This window comes from Nyctereutes procyonoides, unplaced genomic scaffold, assembly GCF_905146905.1.
Source record: "Nyctereutes procyonoides isolate TBG_1078 unplaced genomic scaffold, NYPRO_anot_genome, whole genome shotgun sequence".
NCBI classification, from domain to species: domain Eukaryota; kingdom Metazoa; phylum Chordata; class Mammalia; order Carnivora; family Canidae; genus Nyctereutes; species Nyctereutes procyonoides.
Genome location: NW_026575126.1, coordinates 62,857,799 through 62,877,897, shown reverse-complemented (window position 1 = coordinate 62,877,897; position 20,099 = coordinate 62,857,799). Strand labels below are relative to the sequence as shown.

General features: G+C 57.3%; 1 protein-coding gene across 4 annotated transcripts in view; it reads left to right on the top strand.

Moving 5' to 3' along the window:
• The window catches only part of MAD1L1 (mitotic arrest deficient 1 like 1), a 347,835-nt gene extending 341,358 nt beyond the window's left edge, over nt 1-6,477 (top strand). For all 4 annotated transcript variants that reach the window (XM_055340060.1, XM_055340059.1, XM_055340058.1 and 1 more), the window contains one exon: nt 5,893-6,477. In XM_055340060.1, coding sequence (XP_055196035.1) covers nt 5,893-6,051 — 159 coding nt within the window. In that variant the 3' untranslated portion in view covers nt 6,052-6,477. The remainder of the gene's footprint in view (nt 1-5,892) is intronic.
• The last annotated feature ends 13,622 nt before the right edge of the window (nt 6,478-20,099 follow it).

Below are 20,099 nucleotides of genomic sequence, written 5' to 3'. Positions count from 1 at the left end.
CACCTCTTGCCCACATGTCCTGGGAATAGAACAGAGATGGTATCAGAGAGTCGCTGAGATAAATGAGCTGTTACATCTGTGGCCGGTGCTATGCAGAAGAGGTGGCCTGGCTCAACCCCATTGGCCCCTCACTGAGCCTGGTGTTCCTGGGCCCTGTTCCAGTGTCGGGACAGCCATGAGCAAATCACACCTGTGTACTGACCTTGCAGGAAGGGCCAGGACATGTGAACGCCAGCCCTGGGTCACTTGTGCAACTCACGAACATCTCCCAGGCGGTCTTGTCCTCTCCTGTTCTCAGGGTCTGTCTGAAGCAAACAGTGGCAGTTTTCATGGGGTCTGTCCAGTTTGTCCATCTTTGTTCTATTTTATGAATTGTGCTTTGGTGTCAAGTCTGAGAATTCCTTGCCTGCTCTTAGATCCTGAAATGTTCCTTCTGTGTGTTTTAAGGTTTTTTTTTTTAATGTCTTACATTTAAGTCCATGATAAATTCTGAGTTAAATTTTATATGAGGTGTGAGGTTTAAGTCAAAATTCTTTGTTTTTTTTTTACCTGGAGATGTCCAGCTGCCCCAGAACCGTCTGTGGAAGAGGCCACCACCCTCCTTCCGTGGGTCAGCTGTATTGAAAGGTCGATTGGGGCTGCTTGTGTGGCTCCTTCAAGGAGCTCTGTTGCATCACTGGCATAACTGTGCCATCCCCAGAACCCAGACCACGCTGTCCGTTCCGTGAGGTGGCTGCAGGCGCCGCTCCCAGTCTGCTGGGGGTTTTAATCAGGAATGGACATGAATTCTCTCAGAGGCTTTTCCGTGGCCCCCTCTCCAGCCTGTCAAACATGCACTAGCCCTACATAGAAATGAGTTGTACTTGGTCTTGGTGTAGCAATCTATCTTATACATTGCTGGATTAAATTAGCTGAAATTTGTTGAGGGTTTTTGCACCCAAGTTCATGGGAACTACCTGTTTGGACTTTTCTGCTGTGCATATGGGCATCTTTGTTGGTTTCAGTATTGAGTGAATATACTTCTGTGCAAGGAAATACTCGTCTGCTCTGTTTTCTGGAAGAGATTGAGTAAAATGGGTGTTAATTCTTGTTTAAACATCTAATAAAATTCTCCAGTGAAACCATCTGGGACCAGAGATTTCTTTTTGAGGAGCTTTTTAAATTACAAATTCGATTTCTTTAATAGCTATAGGACTACCAGGTTATCTACTTCATCTTGACTGAGCTTTGGTGCCCCATGGTCTTCGAAGGATTCCTCTGTTCCCAGCTGTCAAATTTATGGGCCTGAATGGTTTTTTGTAGTGTTTTCTTACTATTCTCGTAATAGCTCCAGGATCTTATTTCTGATATTGACAATTTCTGTCTTTTCTCGTCCTATCTCTGTTGATTTTTTTTTTATTTTTTTGCTGCTTTTCAAAGGACCAGCATCTCATTTCAGTAACTCTCCTGTTTTCACTTTCATTTATCCCCCTCCATGTCGACCCTTCCTTTCTTCCTCTGCTCTCTTGAGGTAGAGCATCAATGCCTGGCAGGCCCCCCCTCGTCTCCAGCAGGGCACCCAGTGTTCCTGTCCCCCACGGTTCTGCCCTGAGCACCCCGCCGGCCGTCATGGTGTGTTTCGTCTCACTCGACCCATGGATCACAGAAGCATGTCACGTGATCTCACGTGTCTCTCACACATTGAGCCAGGGATCCCAAGACACTGGGACCTGTGCCACCCTGTTTTCAGACCCCAGGATGCTCCAGGTCATCTTGCATTTCCCTCCAGCTGGCATCAGCCACTTCCACAGGAGGCGGTGGGGCCTTGTCCTGACAAGCTGCAATGCCACTGTCTCATAGAAACAATACTCAGCTCCCCGTGTCTTGAGAGAGTAGCATTTGCACTCTGTCTTATAATGTCATTTTGCTATTAAAGTCTCGTCTGTTCAGATCAGGATTTGAGGATCCATACCTTGCCATGGGTTCATCTCTGGGTTCCTCTTTCTCCATTTATGGGATTGTCTTCGGTGCTCTCTGCAAAAGGTGATATTGCCCTGGAAGGGCATCCCCTTGTGCCCTTCCTGCAAGCCTCACCACCCCCTGCAGTTGGGCTCAGGAGGGGACTACCAACCGGGAGTTCTTATCTCTGCTCTTGGGAGCATCTCACAGGATGCACCTGCCAACTGGGAGGCCAGGCTGGAGGAATGGCTAGACTACATTTAATAAGCCCCTTTGGAGCCAGGCATCCTGTAGGCACCACACACTTCATCTCATGCCGACCCACAGCCGCAGAGCCCCCCTGCACTGGCCCTTCTCCACAGACACGCACTGCGGCAGATGGACCTGGTCATCTGGGTCTGGGCCGAACCGTTCAAGGCAGGCCCAGTTCTGCTGTTTAGAGGGAGGAGGCGGCCCTGGGGCAAGGCCAGACTGAGGTTTGGGCCACCAGAGCACCTGATGGCCAACCAGTGGGCAGCGCAGGTCTTTTGGCACAGTGCCTCACTCGCCACAGGGTGCCTGCCAGCCACACCACAGCCTGTCACTCCCAGACGCTGGGGGCAGAGAAGGCAGAGTCACAGCCATCAGCCCATAAATATTTCCAGCCACAGCCAACACGTCTTACTGGGCAATTTGCTTTTTAAAAAATTGCTCTCTAATTTTAAGTGAACAGCCCCTAATTAGAGTGATTTACAAGGTACCTGGGGACTGGGTGGTATTTGAACACGGTGGAGCCTAGCAGAGATTGATCAGCACAGTGTAATCCAGGGGCACATTCTGGCAGCTACACTGCCTCTGAGTGAGGACACGGCCCCCGTGTGAGGACACGGCCCTTCCGACGGAATGGGCAGGCACAGCAGCCAGCGGAGGCTGGAGGGTCACGAATCCTCCTCGGCTTTTCCTTGATTTGGGTTGAGATGAAAGAGTGGCCCTGGTCATGCCTCCTTCCGGCTTACCTACAGCCCTAGGGCACAGCAATGTCCCTGTGGCCTTGTCCTCCTGGAACTACACAGGGCCCAGCACAGAGTAGATGCCTTCTGAATGCTGGATGTGTGGACCGAGCTGTCCCAGATGGGCCTCATGCTGGCTGGCGTTAAGTTGTGCTCCTCCAGACGTGGCTTTGATGTGGGAAGGTGCGAGGGGAGGGGCGTCTGATGCATACAGTGTGGTGAAGATCCCACAGCCCCCCAGGGGTCTGGGAGGTATGCAGACAACACGGTTCTGAAGTCCAGGCTGGCTGAAGACCACCTCCCAGATGGGCAGGGGTCCCAGCCAGGACCACAGTGCAGCGTGAAAGGTCCCCAGTTTAGAGGTTAGTGGCCCCTCAGCCGCTGAGCCAGGAGAGTGCCATGGCCTCCCTCACTACCACCCCACCCCCAGCCTGTGCCCTGAGTCTGCTCCCTCCTTCGCACCCCCGCCCCCCATAGCTGCAGGAGAATCAGCCCCTCTGACATTTAGGGGAAGAAATTCAGAATTGAGCAGAAGGCAGAAATGAGAGGATTTTCTTGGTAAAAGGTCAGAGTGGTTTCTCTTCCTTTTGTTTAAAAATGGTTTGTGTTGAACTATGACAAGGCTGAATGTAGGAACGGGCAAGGGAACAAGGTCGGCTGCCTAGGGAGGGGTGGACACCCTAGGGAGGCAGCAGAGGAATGTCTGTGCAGCACACCAGACGGGAGCCTGTCAGACGTGGAACACTGCGAGCTCCAAAGGCCACTTAGAGGGCTTGTGGGGTGAGCTACTTTCTTCCTGGGGCCTCCGAGGGAGCCCACCTCCCCTTCACAGGCACATAGGGCCTCCTCTCCGGGTGGAGGGAGCTGCGCGAGGGGTGCCTGCAGGCAGATGTGTGGTCTACGCCTGCCAGGCTGGGCTGGGCCTGAGGCCCACTGTGTGCAGGGGTGAGCCCTGTGTGAGGACAGAGCAGGCTGCCAGGACCCAGGCCTGAGTGCTGCCGGGCAGCCTCCTACAGCTCCAGGAAAGAGGGTAGCAGCCACTGGGCTGCGGGCAGAGGGGGTTCATTTCAGTGGGCACACTCCATGGGCTGTAATTCCCACACTGCACAGTTCATCCAGGGAGTTCTCTTCCATGTATCTGGTGTATTCCGAGCTGTGCCACTACCACCATGACCTAATACTAGAACTTTTCATCACCGCACAAAGGACCCTGGCACCCTGGCCGTCACGCCCATGTCCTGCCACCAGCGCAGGCCCTACAGCCACGGATCCACTTTCCATCCTGGACACTTACCATTCTGCACGCTCCGAATAAGTGACTGCGTGTACGTGTGGTGTCCCGAGTCTGGTTAGCACATGTTCAAGGGTCATCTGTGGTGTAATAGGTGTCAGAGCCTCGTTCTTTTAGTGGGTGAGCAGTATTCCATCGGTGGGCACCCCACAGTTCATTTACCTGCTCCTCCGGTGACAGTGTTCCCACTTTTTTGCTGTAGAAATGGGGACACTTGCATCTGGGGATCTGTGTGGACCGAGGCTCTCATTCCACTGGGGTCTACACCCAGGAGTGCAACTACCCGCAGCCAAGAGCCCTGAGCACTTCCCACGCCCTGCTGCCGCAGGGGGCACTTACAGGGCCTCGTCCTAGACTGCTGGAGGGGGCAGGCCAGCTAGCATGGATTCCAGGCTTTCCTGCCTTGAGCTCACTGGCAGGTGAGGCCCACATCCGGGTAGGCAGGGTGCCATCCAGGGTCAGGCAGCCTCCCCTGGCCTCTGGGGTCTCCCAGGCACCCTCTCACACCTTCGGGGGCAGGAGGGAGCACCGTGAGCCCCCCACTAAGTGCTCAGGCACCTTCCGGCTTCCGTCTATGCCCCCAGCCCAGAACCTCTGGCTGTCCTCCAACCCCCTCCCGGGAGTACCCAGCCTGGGGTCCTGGCCCCTGTCGCACCTGTGGTCCCTGTGGTCCCTGTGGACCAGGCTCGGCTCTGCCCAGACCTGCCATGTGAACCAGGGGAATGGCCAGCTGGTTTTGGGGAGCCCTGCCCTGTGTCACACTGTGCTTGGAGCTGAGGCATTTGGAGGCTGGTGCCAGTCACTGTGGGATAGACTTGTCATCCTCCCCAGTGCCTGAAGCCGGGACCACACCTCCTCCTTGGGTACGACAGGACTGCCTGGCCCCCCAGCACCCCACAGCCGTTTCCTGCAGCCCTTCCTGTGCTTGGCCCCTCCCGGGGTCCCAGAACCTGCAGGCCAGAGAACTTTGGACTCTTGCTTCCTCTCTGCACAGACCAGGAAACTGAGGCCTATTCAGTGGGGTTAGCTTCCCAGCAGTGCTTCCAACGGGAACCCCTTCCATCTGTGGCCAATGCCATGTGATGGGGAAGACGTGGGACGTGAACTCTGGAAACGGCTCTGTGCCTCCCCCGGGATGTGTCTGTGCAGGATTGCGCAGCGGGCATGAGGTTCTGGTGCGGCCATCCGTCTGGGTGTAGGTCAGCTCCCTGGGACGACTCCGGCCCCTTGCTGTTCCCTGTGCCACAGGAGGGGGTGTTGGACCCCGCCCCAGAGTACCTCGCAACCTCGCAGCATGGGTGGGGAGCATGTGGGCCGCTGTCCTCGTGGCTGCCAAGGTCTGAGGATGAGGAGGGCTGGACAGGCCAACTGGGAGGAGCTGAGGACTGAGTGCACACCCCACGTCCTGTCCTCTAGATTTAAGAAATGTGGGTGGGATCCCTGCCCACTGGGAAGGGCTAGCACCCAGGGAGACACCTGGCCTTGCTGGGCATGGGGGCAGCGCCTACAGGGACCCCTCCGGGGGCACCTTGGCCCAGTGTTCCTCCAATAGGGTCTCCACTGTTACCTGTCCTGCCACTGGGGGCCCAGGGGAGGGGAGGGGAAGGGAGGGGCGAGCCCCCAGGCCACCACCATGCCCACTGCCATTCTCCCTGTCTCCCGCCCACCCTGCAGGCCACGGGAACCTCGGGCACCAAGATGCAGCTGCTGGAGACGGCATTCTCACGCACGATACAGGAGCTCATCGAGCTGCACCTGCTGCACCAGGACAGCATCCCAGCCTTCCTCAGCGCCCTCACGCTCGACCTCTTCAGCCGGCAGACCGTGGCCTAGCCGCAGCTGTGTGCCCCAGTGGCGGCCATCGCCTCTGCCTCCATGGTGGCAGTGGGCACCGGGCAGGGGCCAGCCCCCAGGGCTGGCTACCCAACACACACAACCCAGCCTCCTCAGACCATATGCTGCCCCCTCCTCCCCAGTGACCTGCACCCTGCACCCAGGACGCCTGTGAGAGCACCTGTTGCCAGCAGGGGCAGAGCTGTTCAGGAACCACTTGCTCCGCCCTCCCCCTCCCCCAGGACCTGCCGTGCTGCAGCTCCAGGCCGGGCCAAGGCCTTGGGGGCTGTGCTGTCAGGGCCTGCTTCCAGTACCCTCCACAATGTGCACCTCCACCCCCACGCCGCTCAAACCCGACTGTGTCAGGGGGCTGCTCTCTGAAGTCCCTGCTCCTCAAGAAATAAATTTTACTCCTTGGCCACCCTACCCGGCTCCCTGTGTGTTCTGAGCTGACGGGCTCACTCTGCTGACCCTCAGTTTGGCCCCAGGGCAGCCCCTGGACACCAGGGGACAGTGGATGGCAGCCCAGGAGCCATTGCCAGCAGAGGAAAGGGAGCAGGTGCTCAGGTGGAACAGAGTGGCCAAGGCACCTCCCGACTCCAGACTCAGGTCACCTCCCTGCCAAATGGACCAATGACTTGCACTCTGTAGCCAGCAAGACAGCTCCAAGCCTCCTGCATAGGTGCTGGCATCAAGGGCTGGCTGGGCCTTTCGTGGGAGTGGGGGTCTCCCAAAATCGCAGGCCCGTGCAGGAGAGGCCGGTGTGTCCACAGTCACGAGCTCCTACATTTGGTACTGTCGGGACTGGCAGCATGTACACACCGGGGCACCCAGGGCTGAGGTTCCTGCACACCAGGTTGGGGGCACGGGCACAGGGGCTGCCTGCATGGGAAGGACCCACATTGCAAGTGCTGGAGGGCCTCTGGCCTCTGTGCTTGTAGCTTGGGCCTGAGATGGGGCTCAGGGGGCCTGGGGTGGTGGTCCAGCCCCCCCAGCACAAGAGGCTGGCAGGACAGAAGATGGAGTCCCTGGCATTGGAAGCCGGAGCGCCACCTCATTGACATGCACAGCTCAGCACTGCAGGCCTGTCCCCAGTCATGGAGAAAATGAGTCCTGACGTCAGTCACCCCGTGCGTCTGCATCGGTGGTGCCAGCCCATGGCCCGGCAGCCTCACCACGCCCGCGGTGATCACATCGTGCAGTGAGCCCGCTATCTGAGCCCAGCAGAGGCTGGGGGAGCAGCCAACGGGGCGCAGCCTCACCAAGCCGGCTCTGCCAAGTGGTGGGTCCCAAGGCTGTTGGCAGTGGGGGTGGGGGCCAGGACACCAGCTCCCTGGTGCCCAGGGGAGAGTGCCTTGTGTATCAGTCACCTCTAGGCACGCACCCTGAACCCCAACCCCAGCCCCCTGGCCCCTGCATCCCTGGGCACCCACACCCAGCAAAGCTGAAGGAGACTCGCCGTGCATTCAGGTTGTGGCCATTCAGCTCTGGAGCTTGGACCACAGACGTGTACCTCAGACAGAGACACGGACCAGCCCGGCCCTTGGGTCAGCCACAGGTCCACCAGGCTCTGTGCTAGAAACCAGAGCCCCCTAGCTCCTTCGATCACAGTATGGCCAGGGAGGGCATAAGTGCTGTTCCCACTTTGCAGATGAGAAAGCGGGCTTGGTGTGGTGACATGGCTTCCAGAGCCACAAGCCAGTGAGAAGAGGGACGCTGGCCCAGCGCAAGGGCTTTCCACAGCCCGAGGGGAGCTCCAGGTCCCACCCCACCTCCAGGTCCTGTCTCATGGACAGCACTCAGTTTAAAATGCCGCTCCCTATCCTGGAGGCTGGTGGAGCCCCACGGAGCAGCTCCTCGAAGAATTGGGAGGAAGCTCCTGGACGTCCAGCCTTTTGCAGCAAAGACCTCCCCAGCCAGTTGGGCTGTGGACAGACATCAGGGTGGATTCACCCACTCAGACCATCGCGAGCAGCCATTGTGTGCCGGGCTCTGTTCTGGGTCCCTGACCTCTTGTCCTGCGCCATCAGAAACCAGGGCAGCGTGGGTGGGGTGGGGGCTGAGGCCCTTGTGGGGGGTGGTGTCCACTCACCAGCACCATCCCTGCATGCAGGCAGCCACCCTCCAGGGCAGGTAGGACCTAGAGAGGCAGGTGGGAAGGCCAGGGGTGTCCTGGATCATGGGCACCAGGGTGCAGGGGCCCCCAGCGGGGTGCTCACCAGGAGATGTTGGTTACAACTCCAATCTGGGCAAAAGAGGAATGTTCTGGAAAGATCTGAGTCAGCCCTGAAGAATTGGGCTGCATCTTGCCACAGCCCCTACTCCAACCGGTGGTCATATGACCCCGTGGCCACTGCCTACCTGCGCCCGACACATGCCGTGGGGCCCCCCGGCTGCAGGACTCCACTACCACCTCCATCCAGAATGGCTCCTAGCCCATTCCTGAGGCTTTCATCACATCTGGAGTTAGGGGGCCTGGCTGGGTCTCGGATTGGCAGAGCCGGGGCACCCGCTGTCTCTGCTCCTGTAGGAGGCAGCTAAAATCCAGCCAAGGCCCCCCTCGGGTCCAGATGCCCAGACACAGGCCTCACCCCTGCCACAGCGCCCAGCCTCCTCCCTCCGCAGAGAGGGTCCCCGGGCCCTTCCAGCGCCCCCCCCCCAGCCCCGACGCCGCCAGCGGGCGGTGGACGTGGCTGTGCTCAGATGGCAGAGCTTTCCAGGAAGAAGCAGGCAGGTGCAGGTGAGACGTTCCCTCGACGCCCCCACCCCCGGGATGACTCGGCACCTGCGCTGGACATGCAGCAGGACCCTTGGGGCCACCCACACCCGGTGGGGTCCCACCCAGGTCCCAGCCGCAGGGACACGAGAGTTCTGGTTCTGGCACATCCCCGCTGCCGCGGGCTCATTAGTGGGCACCCGACACTAAATGGTTCTTAAGCCGCTAATGACTAATTTTAAGGGATTAGTGCCACAGCGATAAACTCTAATTGCCAGGATGTAACAGGATTTGAGTGCGACAGGGCTCCTTCCAGCTTCCCCGAGGCTCCAGGGAGGACAGCGCCGCCTGCTGGGGCCTCCCCGGGACCCCACTGTCCGCACCCGCCACAGGCTGCCGCAGGGCTGTTCAGAGAGTCTCCACCCACCGCTTGCCCCCTGCAGCCGCCAGACCCAGTCAGAATCTGCCTTTGACCTGGGCTGCTGGAGGCTCCGGGTGCCCCTGAGTTCCTCCCCATCCCAAAGTGACCGGGGTCTTGTCCCGGAGGAGGCGGGGTCTGGAAGGCGCAGGGACTTGCCTCGGGCTACATGCCAAGTTCTGCAAGACTCCCGCCCCTGCATCTGACCTGGCCCGTTTCCCTCGCGGTTGACTGTCGCCAAGACACCAGAGCCAAGCAAGGTCCAGGCGTGCGTACGCGCGGCGCTCTGTGCCATGTGCGTGTGCGTGAGTGCTTGAGCGTGTGTGTGCACCCACATGGCTATGTGCACATGTGTACGTGTGCCGTGTGTGCTGTGTACATGCATGTGCTCTTGGTGAGGACAGGTGGCTGCCAAACCACAGGAATTCCTGCTCCAGGCCAGAGAGGGACAGGGCATCGCCCGAAGTCACACAGCACAAGGGCCGCTGAGGGCGAGCGGGCCCGCGTGCAGGTGCCATCTGGCCCGAGCCGCAACCCGTCTTGCTGAACGTATTTTCAGTGTAAAGAAAAGCCCCCCTATGGCCCGTCCCCCCACCTTCCATCATGGATGGACTCCCACACAGACACGTGGACACACAGACACAGAAGTACACGGTTCGGATTTGGGTGGCGTGTGTGGTTTGCACAATCACGGTGGATTATTCTGCAGCCTTGTCGTTCTCACCTAATCGTCTTGGAGATTTTCCATGAAAGCATCTACTGATGGATTTCACCGGGGCTGTGTTGTGGTTCTTCCTAACACACTTGAGGTTTTACTGAAAACGATAATGGACAGAAACACCGGAGTCTCATCTTAAAGTAAAATTGACAGCATTCCTCAGAACTGTCATAGTTCTGAACCATTTTGGTCATTGTTTTCAAACACAAACATAAGCCAAAACAAACCAAACCAGAAGCGACACTAAGTCCCAGGTGCAGAGTAACATGCACGTCCTGCCTGTAAACCGTCTAATTGTGGTTCTGGTCCCCACCTTATGTTTGGCTCCAGATCTCCCAAATGTACCTTTTCAAGAATTCGTGGCAGTTTTTTTTTTTGGGGGGGGGGTCTCTACTTGGTGACTGTTTCTGAGACTCAGACTCCTCGGGTGCCTCAGACCCGCCAGTCTGATCGCCCTTGCTGTCCCCACGTCTCACCTGGCCCACCTCCGTGAACACCTTTTGTGTTCCCCAAATCCACAGGTTCAAGTCCCAGGAGGAGGAGACACACACGGGGGATGACCATGCGAGGACACGGGGAGAACTTGGCGTCTACACGCCATGGAGGACCCAGCCCCACACACACCTTGACCTTAGACCCGCAGGCTGCAGAATGTGAGAGACATCCTGTTTAAGCCCCACCCCCCACGAGATATTTGTCACAGCGGCCAAGCTGACGGATGCATCTCCCGGACCTGCGTTATGGCTCCTGGTGGCACCTCTGCCCTGGCATCTTCTTCCTGCGTATTTTACGGACAACAGAACGGTAGCACGTAGGTTATAGAACCCACGGCACACACATTTTTCATCAGGCTACTGCCTTCTCGGGAACCCACAGAACAGACCAGCAGAAATAACACAAAAACCACATGCTTGTGCTTTGAAATTGTCCAGGAGCCACATTTAAAGAGTAAGAAGAAACAAGCGAGATTAAGTTTAATATATTATATTTAAACCAACGACTCCAAAATGTCACTTCAATGTGTCATCAATGTAAATAGCGAGACATTCACTTGGCTGTCCACGGCATCTGGGAAAGCCAGCGTCTTCTCTTGTGCACACCGCCTGCCTCCGTTGGGACAGGACCTTGTCTTGTCCACCACAGGTCACTCCACACTCACTGTCCTTGTGACAGGGGCTGTCAAATTGTCTGTGTATTTAATTAATAAGACAAGTGGCTGCCCCAGCAGGTCACCTGGGAGTCCACAGGGACTCAGCAGAGCCAGGAAGCCATGAGCCACGTCCCCCATGCACAGGGGCCTAGGGTGCCTGGCTGGGATTCAAGGTGGGTCCACTCCCTCCAGGACGCTCCTCCCCCAGAGCCCAGCCGCTGCGCAGTGGCCTGGACACCAAGTGGCCCCCCTGACACTGTCTCTGCCCCAGCCTGCAGGACTTCCAGCTTCCTCCCCACCGTGAGCCTCAGCCTCCACATCCAGAAAATGGACTTACGGCCACAGGGGACAGCCCAGAGGCCGCCGGGAACCGCTGTGCCTGCCCAGCCACTGCCCCTTCTACCTGCCAGGGTTCCCTGTGTGGTCTCGTTAGTATAACACCATAATTAGCTCAATTACCAACAGCCTTCATGACTTTTTTTCTCCTTTTTTTTTTTTTAACTTAAAATGGAAATTAAATTTTGCACCAGGTTTACAGGCTGTTAACGGAATTCACTAATCAAACCCCAACACCAAGTCCTTGAAAATGAGAATTTAAAAAGGTCTGCATTTGCATATTCATGTTTTTAATAGGGTTCAGAAGGTATATTTGCAACTGATGAAAAGGATTAATTAAACCTGATTTGCATTGGTGGCGCATCTTAACCCCTTCGGAGCTGGTCTGTTGGGGGGGCGGGGGGGGGACGGGGCCAAGGGGCCAGAGACGCCAGCCCTGGGCCCTTCCTGCGGCCGCATCCCGGAGCCCGATGGGGCCCAACGGCCACCGCGCCTGAGCCAGGCTCTGGGAACATGACCCTCGCACCCAGAACCCTGGCAGGAGGCAGTGCCAGTGACTCCTGCTCAAGAAACAAACACATCTGGGGAATGTTTTGTCTTCTTTTTTGTTTGTTTGTTTGTTTGTTTGTTTTGTTTTGTTGTTTTGTTTTTGTTTTGTCTTCTTCATACCATTTTCCAAATGTTTTACAATTTGGAAAATGTAGCAAAGTCTCAAGAAAAGAACATACTTCTTGCTCCGCCGCCCAGAAATAGTGGCTGTGCCCTCTGGGTGGCGTGTCTACGGACCTTTCCCCTTGAGCGTGCGTGTGCATGGGTGCACCTGCATGTGGCATGTGTGTGCACACTTGCACGTGTGATGCTTCTGTGCACCTGCATGCGCGTGCATACAACCACCTCCTCGCCCCCGCACGACAACGACACACATGCTGCCCTGTGCCATCCCCTCCTCGGCAGAGGCCCCCGGTCGCCCCGACGGCTGCGGAGCACCACGGGGTATTGTGTTTATCGGGTCTCTTTGGTCGAGACATTGTGGTTCCCCTCTCGTCGTGATTATTTCTCAGTGATGCCCAAGAATCCTGCCGAGGCTTCCCGGCCCCACGGTGACTCGCATCTCCTGCAGGAGCCTGGGGCTCAGAGGGCAAGGACGTTTGGGGCAGGTGCAGCTGAGTGACCGGCTCCTGGTTTACCCACCCAAGGCGTCATCCCATATGGCAGAGGAGAAATTGAGGCTGCGACGCCAACCATGCCCTCGAGGGGCAGCCAGGTGTGGGGCACTGAGAAGAAGGTAGAACCTGCCGTCGACAGAACAACCATTAGCCGAGGAGCTGTGTTTTCACACCGGTGCCAAACACCGCGGGCTTAGCAACGCTGCCATCAGGCCAGGGAGTCACGGGTGCCACCGCCTGAGGCCCTGGAGTAGCAGGTGCTCTACTCCTTGGCGCTTGCCCCAGGACGCTGACCCTCATGTCCCTGGAGGCCGGGTGTTTGCAGGGGTGTTGGGCATGTGCCAGCAGGACAGACTCACCGCACCGGGTGCCACCTGGTCCACCGGATCCACCAGGTGGACCTCAGCCCAAGACACACACAGGCCATACATGAGTGGATGACTGGGGGCATCAGTCTGCAAAGCCCAGGACACACGGCCACCCTGAGGAGGAAGAGGGTCCCCTCCCTCCTGGGGATGCTGCTTGCTAAGAACGGATGAAGAGGCGTTTCTGGTCCCCGGGCAGCAGACAGTGGCCCTTGATGTGGACAAAACAGCTTCTGGTCGTGCTTCATGGGGTGGACACGGGAAAGAAGTGGGTTCAAGAAGAACCCAGATCCTGCAGGCGAGGCTGATGGGGAGCCCTGTGTCTTCCCCGTGTTTCTGGAAAGTCCCAGCAACCATGGAAAGACAGCTCTAGGCAGCACGAGAGCGGCAGAGCAGAGGCACCCCGGGCAGCGGGGTTCAGAGTGAGAAACGTAAGGCTTTTCTCTCATTGGGGATCACCCTGCAGACAGGACAACATGCCTCTGACAGAAGCACACGATTGGGTACCCACGTCTCCATCTTTTGGGGCTGCTCCACCAGCCAGCATGGACAGGGCTGCCTTAGCAACAGACACGCGGGATCTCGGGGACCAGGGTCGTGGGGTCAGGGCCCCACCTCCTGGAGGTCCTTCTCCAGTCACGTTGGGGGTCAGGCCCTCAGCACGAGAATTTGGGGAGATACAAACACCCAGCCCATAACATGTAGGTTGTACCTGGTTGTAAAGGTGCTTAAAGCAATTTAAGCAAATCTGATATATTTAGCTTGTGATCTTAATTAAACATTTAGAAGCATTTGATTAAAGTTTATAATCAATATCTAAATATCTGGGAAATTTTATTGGTTAATTTTTCTAGTTGGGATTCATTAATTGTGCAAGTGCTTAAATATTTAGGGAAATATGCTTAATAGATTTGTCAGAAATGCAATATTAGACGCCACGCAGAGAGCAGTGAGACGCCTCTCCCCTGGAGACAAAGATCCCGCTCGGAGGGGAGCGGGCTTACATGACAGTTCATCCGGGGCGGCAACAACCATCCAAGCACACAGCCCTGCGGGGTGGCGGAGACACAGGGCGGAGCTTGCTTCTCTGCAATGGTGCCCATCACCTGTGTCTTTATCCCCAGCCCCGGTTCAAGAGGGGATACGAGGTCACACAGAGGTCCCTGCATGTGACGGGCTGCCCCCACCCCCACCCCAGCATAGCCTCTAACCACCCTGGGCCCAGTATGGGGCTCCCAGAGCCGCGTTTCTAACCTATGACACATGACCCAGGACCAACCCTAGGGATGGGTGGCCAGGGAAGGTGCGCTGGGCAGGGTCTCCCCAGGGAGAAGCGGGCAGGTGGAGGGAGCCCTGGCACTGCTTCCAGCTGGAGGAACCCGCGGGGGAGCTTCAGAGGAGTCCCTGGGGTGTCCAAGCCAGAAGGTAGACTCTCTACAGAGGAAACAAGCACGTGGCACGTCTCTGCCCTTCAAGACCGGACACCAAATGACAGCGTGGCCAGATGCAGACGAATGGGAGCTGCGGTCCTGTATTCGGAGCAGGTGCAGTTGGCAGTGAAGGGGCGAAGAGCCCGGGCATGTGGGCATCCAGACGGCGCACCCACCCCAGGCTCTACCCAAAAGGCATGGTCCAGCAGGCTGAGGGCGCAGCAACGGCGGGAGCTCACGGATGGGCCAGCTCTGCTGGAAAGTGCTGAAGGCCGCCTAAGTAGAGCCGGCGTGGATGTCGTGGCCAGTGCACCTGGTTAGCGGAGGGCGGCATCGATCATCACTGTCGGTCGGGCCCAGACGGGTCTGTGACACGTGGGCACGGGAAACCTTCCATTTCTGTATCTCATTAGTTCATTCATGTAATATGACAGTGGGGTCATCTGGTGTGTGCCACGGGCACAGTGGGACCCTCCCAATGCCACCGCGTGGAGCTGGAGCGCCTCCGGGTCAGCGTCCACCACCTCCGCCCCCAGCTCCCCAGGGCCCCTAGCCGGGTCCCGCAATGCTCCTCTGGGATCACACACACCTCGAAACAGCGCTCATGGCGTGTGGCCCACCCAGGTGGCGTCCCTAAGGTCTGCCCGGACCCTCCATGCCCTGTGGTCACAGCCTTCCACGTCTGGACCGAACTCCCTGGTGCAGACGCTCCAAGCACACGTGTGTCTGTTCACCTGTCACATGGACGCGTGGACCAGTTCCCGTGCCCGGGATGCCCCAGAGCGTGTCTCCTTGCGCGGGGGACCACGCGTTCCCTCAGGGTCTAACGAGGAGCAGAAGGCCGGCCCCGCTATTCCCCCGGGCGCCTTCCGCGCCCCGCCAGCCACGCCGCCCCCACGCTGCAGCCCGGGAGGGCGGCTCATGGGCCCCCTCGCACCCCGGGAGATGCCCCTCCCCGCCGACTCGCCGTGCCTACGGGCTGCGGTCTTCACCCAGCCGTTTCTGAGCACGCTCCAAACTGACCCCTCACGGGTTTATTCGTGGAAATGGCTCCTCCCACTTTGACTCGTTCTTCCCTTTATCTTATTTTCCGATAAAGTTCTTGATGCTCTTGCGGTTCAATGTATGTGTCTCTCCTTCGGCGCTCGGCCCGCCCCGACCCCGGGGAGACCACGAACACGAGCCCCACACTGTCTCCTACAAGTGACTTTTATTTATGGTGTGAGACAGAAATCCAATTTCATTTTTTCCACACGAATAACTAATTGTCTCGGCAGCATTTGTTACGGGGCCTCCTCTTCCCCGAGCGGTCCTCCTCCGCCCACACCATCATAAATCAGGTTCCCATGAACGGGCAGGTGCGCCTGGGGCTCGCTCCTCCCCCGGCCGCCGTAGAGGTGCCCCAGCAGAGCCGTCTTAATTACCGGGCGACCTGCACTGTGACAACAGTGGCCACAAGATGTCAGGTGTGGGGGCAGGGGCTTCTGGTTTATTGCAACAACTTGTTGGTTGTATTTTATTTATTTATTCATGACAGACACAGAGAGAGAGAGGCAGAGACACAGGCAGAGGGAGAAGCAGGCTCCATGCAGGGAGCCCGACGTGGGACTCGATCCCGGGTCTCCAAGATCAGGCCCAGGGCTGCAGGCGGCGCTAAACTGCTGAGCCACCCAGGCTGCCCTGTTGTTATATTTTAAAGACAACATTTGTAGGGCCTGAGGGAGATGGGGTATGGGCAGCTGACAGGTGGAAGCTTTCTCTGGGGTGAGGACCTCTGGGTCCATCCCCGTTTTCCTAATGTAAATTTTTACTAAAGGATAAAAATATGAATAAACATGCACGAAGCATAAGGTGCAACTTGCTGGATTTTCCAGGCCCTCAGCACCCAGCATGAAACATCCTCCGAGACATCCTCTGACCCTGACACCTGCCACGGGGCGCCTCTCCCCCCCGAGAAGCGGGCCCACTTCCGAACTTTATATAAACAAAACCAGGCAGTGCGTGTTTCTCGGAGCCTGGCTCCTTCCACTCAGCGTCATGCCCATGACACATCCAACCACGATGCTGCGAGCGCTTTCCTTCCCCCAAGCTTCTTATTACAGGAAAACATTTAGCAGAATTGAAAGAATTGTACAGGAAACACATCCACTCATCCCGTTGAATTAATGTTTCGGCACATCTGCTTTGTCACATACTGTCCATCCATCCATCCATCTTATTTACGCATCTCAGAGGGAGTCACCGGCATCGATACTTCAGCATCTGTAAGATCAGCTGCACCCTATGCTGGGGTTGGTTTTCCTTTGACGTAAAAGGAACAAATGAGATGTAAAAACCTTCGGTGACAAATGACACATGTGTAACCCAACCCCCCAACAACGTGCAGAACATTCCAGAACATTCCCTCATCTCCTTTTTTAAAAAGATTTACTTATTCATGAGACACAGGCAGAGACACAGGCAGAGGGAGAAGCGGGCTCCTCACAGGGAGCCCGATGCAGGACTCGATCCTGGATCCTGGGGTCATGCTCTGAGCCGAAGGCAGATGCTCAGCCGCTGAGCCACCCGGGTGTCCTCCCTGGTCCCCTTCTAAATGAGTGCTCACGTCTTCCCACAAGAGGCCATCCATGGCTCTTCTGTTTCCTCTGGCTTCGTCAGGATGTGCCATGGTCGCGGGAGCTCACGGTGTGCGCTGTGGTGACTCCACCCGCGGACACGCGGCGGTTAACACGTCCCTCACCTGGTGACAGCAGGGAGATCCCGGCCAGGCTCCCCGACCCGGGACTGTGCCGATGTTGTGGTTTTCAGACGGAGGGTGTGCGGCGACCCTGCGCTGAGCTCGCCTGCCAGCACCGCTTTCCCAACGGCACCTGCTCCCTTGGTGTCTCTGAGTCACACTCGGTGACTCTCACAGCGTTTCCAACGACTTCATTACTCACGCATTTGTCACAGTGGCCGGTGGCCAGTGACTGACTCACTGACGGCTCAGACGATGGTTCACATTTTCTAGCAGAAAGGATTTTTTAATTAAAATACGTACATAGTGCTTTTAGACCTAATGCCACCGCACACCTGCTAGACACCGTGTCACGTAGACACAGCTCCGCCACGCCCCAGAAACCAGAGCGCTGCCGGGGCTCCCTTTGTGGCGTGTGGGCTCTGCGGCGACCCCGCGGTGCGCCTGGGTCCCGTCGCCCTCCGTCATTACCACAGACAGCCCCGCGGTGTGGGTGGGCTGCGGCTCCTCCATGCCTCGGTGGGCAGGAGGTGGGATTGTTTCCGGTGCCGGGCTCCGAGGTGAGGACGCTGTGTAGACCTCTGGCCCGTGCCGTTGGGAGAGCGGATGGGGCATTTCCGAGGGTGCACGCCAGCAGCAGAACGGCCAAGTCAAGGTACAGGTATTCGGCCCCGGGGGATGCCGCCGGGCAGTGCCCACAGGGTGCAGCCACCTGCACTCCACAGACAGCAAGCGTCCTGGTGGCTCCACATCCCCAGTGACGCACGGCACCTGTTCACCTTTCCAGCCACGCTCACGGGTGGTATCTCACTGCAGCTGTAATTTGTGTTTTCCCGGCAAGAAAGGAGGCTGACGCGGTGCAGCTGTCCTGGCCACTCTCGCCGCCACTCTGGCCTGGGGGGCAGCACGCCCCTCCCCACGCCCCGCCTCCAGGCCGGGTGGGCTCGGCTAGCTGGCTGCTCCTGGGCGGGCCTGGCGGGATTGCACAGCAGCTCTGCCCTCCGCGGGCGGGAGGCAAGAGGGGGCCTTTCTCCCACGCTCGCTCTGAGAACCGGGTAGACGCATGGAGCTGAGACTGTCAGGGGATCGAGGCGCCCAGGACAGGACCCCCACCCCTGGCCTCACGCTGCCTCCGCCCTCAGCCCCCTTTGTTGTTGTGTTAATGTTGAACCAACCTTTCATTCCTGGAATAACCCTACTGCTCACGATGTACCATCTGTTCTAGGCATTTCTGGGTTCAATTTGCTACTTTTTAAAAAGTGTTTTGGGCCTGTGTAAATGAGGCATGAAATGTCCACTTCTTGTGGCTTTTTTACCTGATGTTGGCGTCTGTCAGGCTGGCCTCGCCAGCCAAGTGCGGCCACTCCTCTGCTCCTGCAGGTGCCGTGCGTGCTGGGCACCGCCGTGGTGGGACGTGCCAGGGAGGCCGCTGGGCCTGGAGGCTTGCTCCTCACTGGACGTGGGACCACGGACCTGGGCCTCCGGTGGCAGGATGCGTGAGCTCAGGCTTATGGGAAACAGTCCTGGACCCGGGCCTCGGGCTGGTGATCTTGGTCTTGGATGATTTCCCCACCTCTGCAGGCTAAAGATGCATTCATTTCATTGATCTTTTCAATAAAATGAAAGAACTGGGTTTTGGTTTCGCTGATTTTCCTGTTGCTGTTCTTTTCTACCTGGTGTGGCCCTGCCCTTTGTCCGTTATCCATTCTCCATCCTGCACTTTAGGTTCATTTGGCCTCATTTCTTGAGTTCTGATCTGGATCCCATTGGAGAGACCACACAGAGTTTAAGCAGAGTGGGCAGGAAGCATGCAGAGAGGTGGGAGGACTGGGAGGGTGCCCCGGGGCTCAGACAGCATAGACACACCTGGAGGGGTGGGGGGGGGCTCCACCAGCAGAGGGGTGGGGGTGGGTGGGGGTGGGGGAAGGCCAGCCAGGGAGCTTGTGAATGTGGTCGGAGTGCAGCTGGAGAGGCTCCATGGGCAGCAGCCTCACACACCTCCACCATCCCCCCACGCCCCATGGCTTCCTCTCTGAACCCCCTCCACCACCACCACCACCACCGCCAGGCCCCTTCACCTGCCCTCACCTTCACCGAGGTCTGGAAATTTCCAGGCATCAAGCTCAAGGAGGCAAACATAAGAAAAGTTAGAGGAAATCTGAGCACATTGTTAACAGGATTTACTTAAGACACAAATACGTTCCAAATTGTTTTTCATTCAAACGAGAACACGCCTTTTAGGTCCCACACAACCTTTAGAAAGATTGATACTATATTGAAACACAACCAAAAAAAAATCAATATTTATGACACCACACCCTCCAACTGCAATGCAGCGTGACTTGTAATTAATAAGCATTTTATGACAAAGCTTGTAAAATATTCTCCTAAACAAGTCCAGTCAAGGAGGAAATCAAACACTTAACTCTGTCAGGACGGAGGGAATGGTTGGTATTTAAGCAGGAGATTCAGCGAGAGCGCCAGAAGGAAAACAGCATCAAACATTCCCATTATTTAATGAGAAATAATAAAAGCCAAGAATTTAGACATCAAACACACCTGAAAGGAAAACAGGAAGAAATGAAGATAGAACTTAGGTAAAAGCCACGTTGTCAGGCGTATAAACTCTAAGGCTGGCTCCTGAAGCCACATCGACGCTGATGGCGAGCAGGGCGTGCGTCTCAGGAAAGCCCCCCCCCACCCCCCCCGTGGTTCTTGCGCTGCTCCCCGGGAGCACCACGTCGGAGGCAGCAAGGCCGCTTCATTGAAACCCACTGTGTGTAGGGATCCCTGGGTGGCGCAGCGGTTTGGCGCCTGTCTTTGGCCCAGGCCGCGATCCTGGAGACCCGGGATCGAATCCCACGTCGGGCTCCCGGTGCATGGAGCCTGCTTCTCCCTCTGCCTGTGTCTCTGCCTCTCTCTCTCTCTCTCACTGTGTGCCTATCATAAATTAAAAAAAAAAAAAAACCCACTGTGTGGCAACCCCGGTGTACGTGTGGGAGCGCCGTCCTG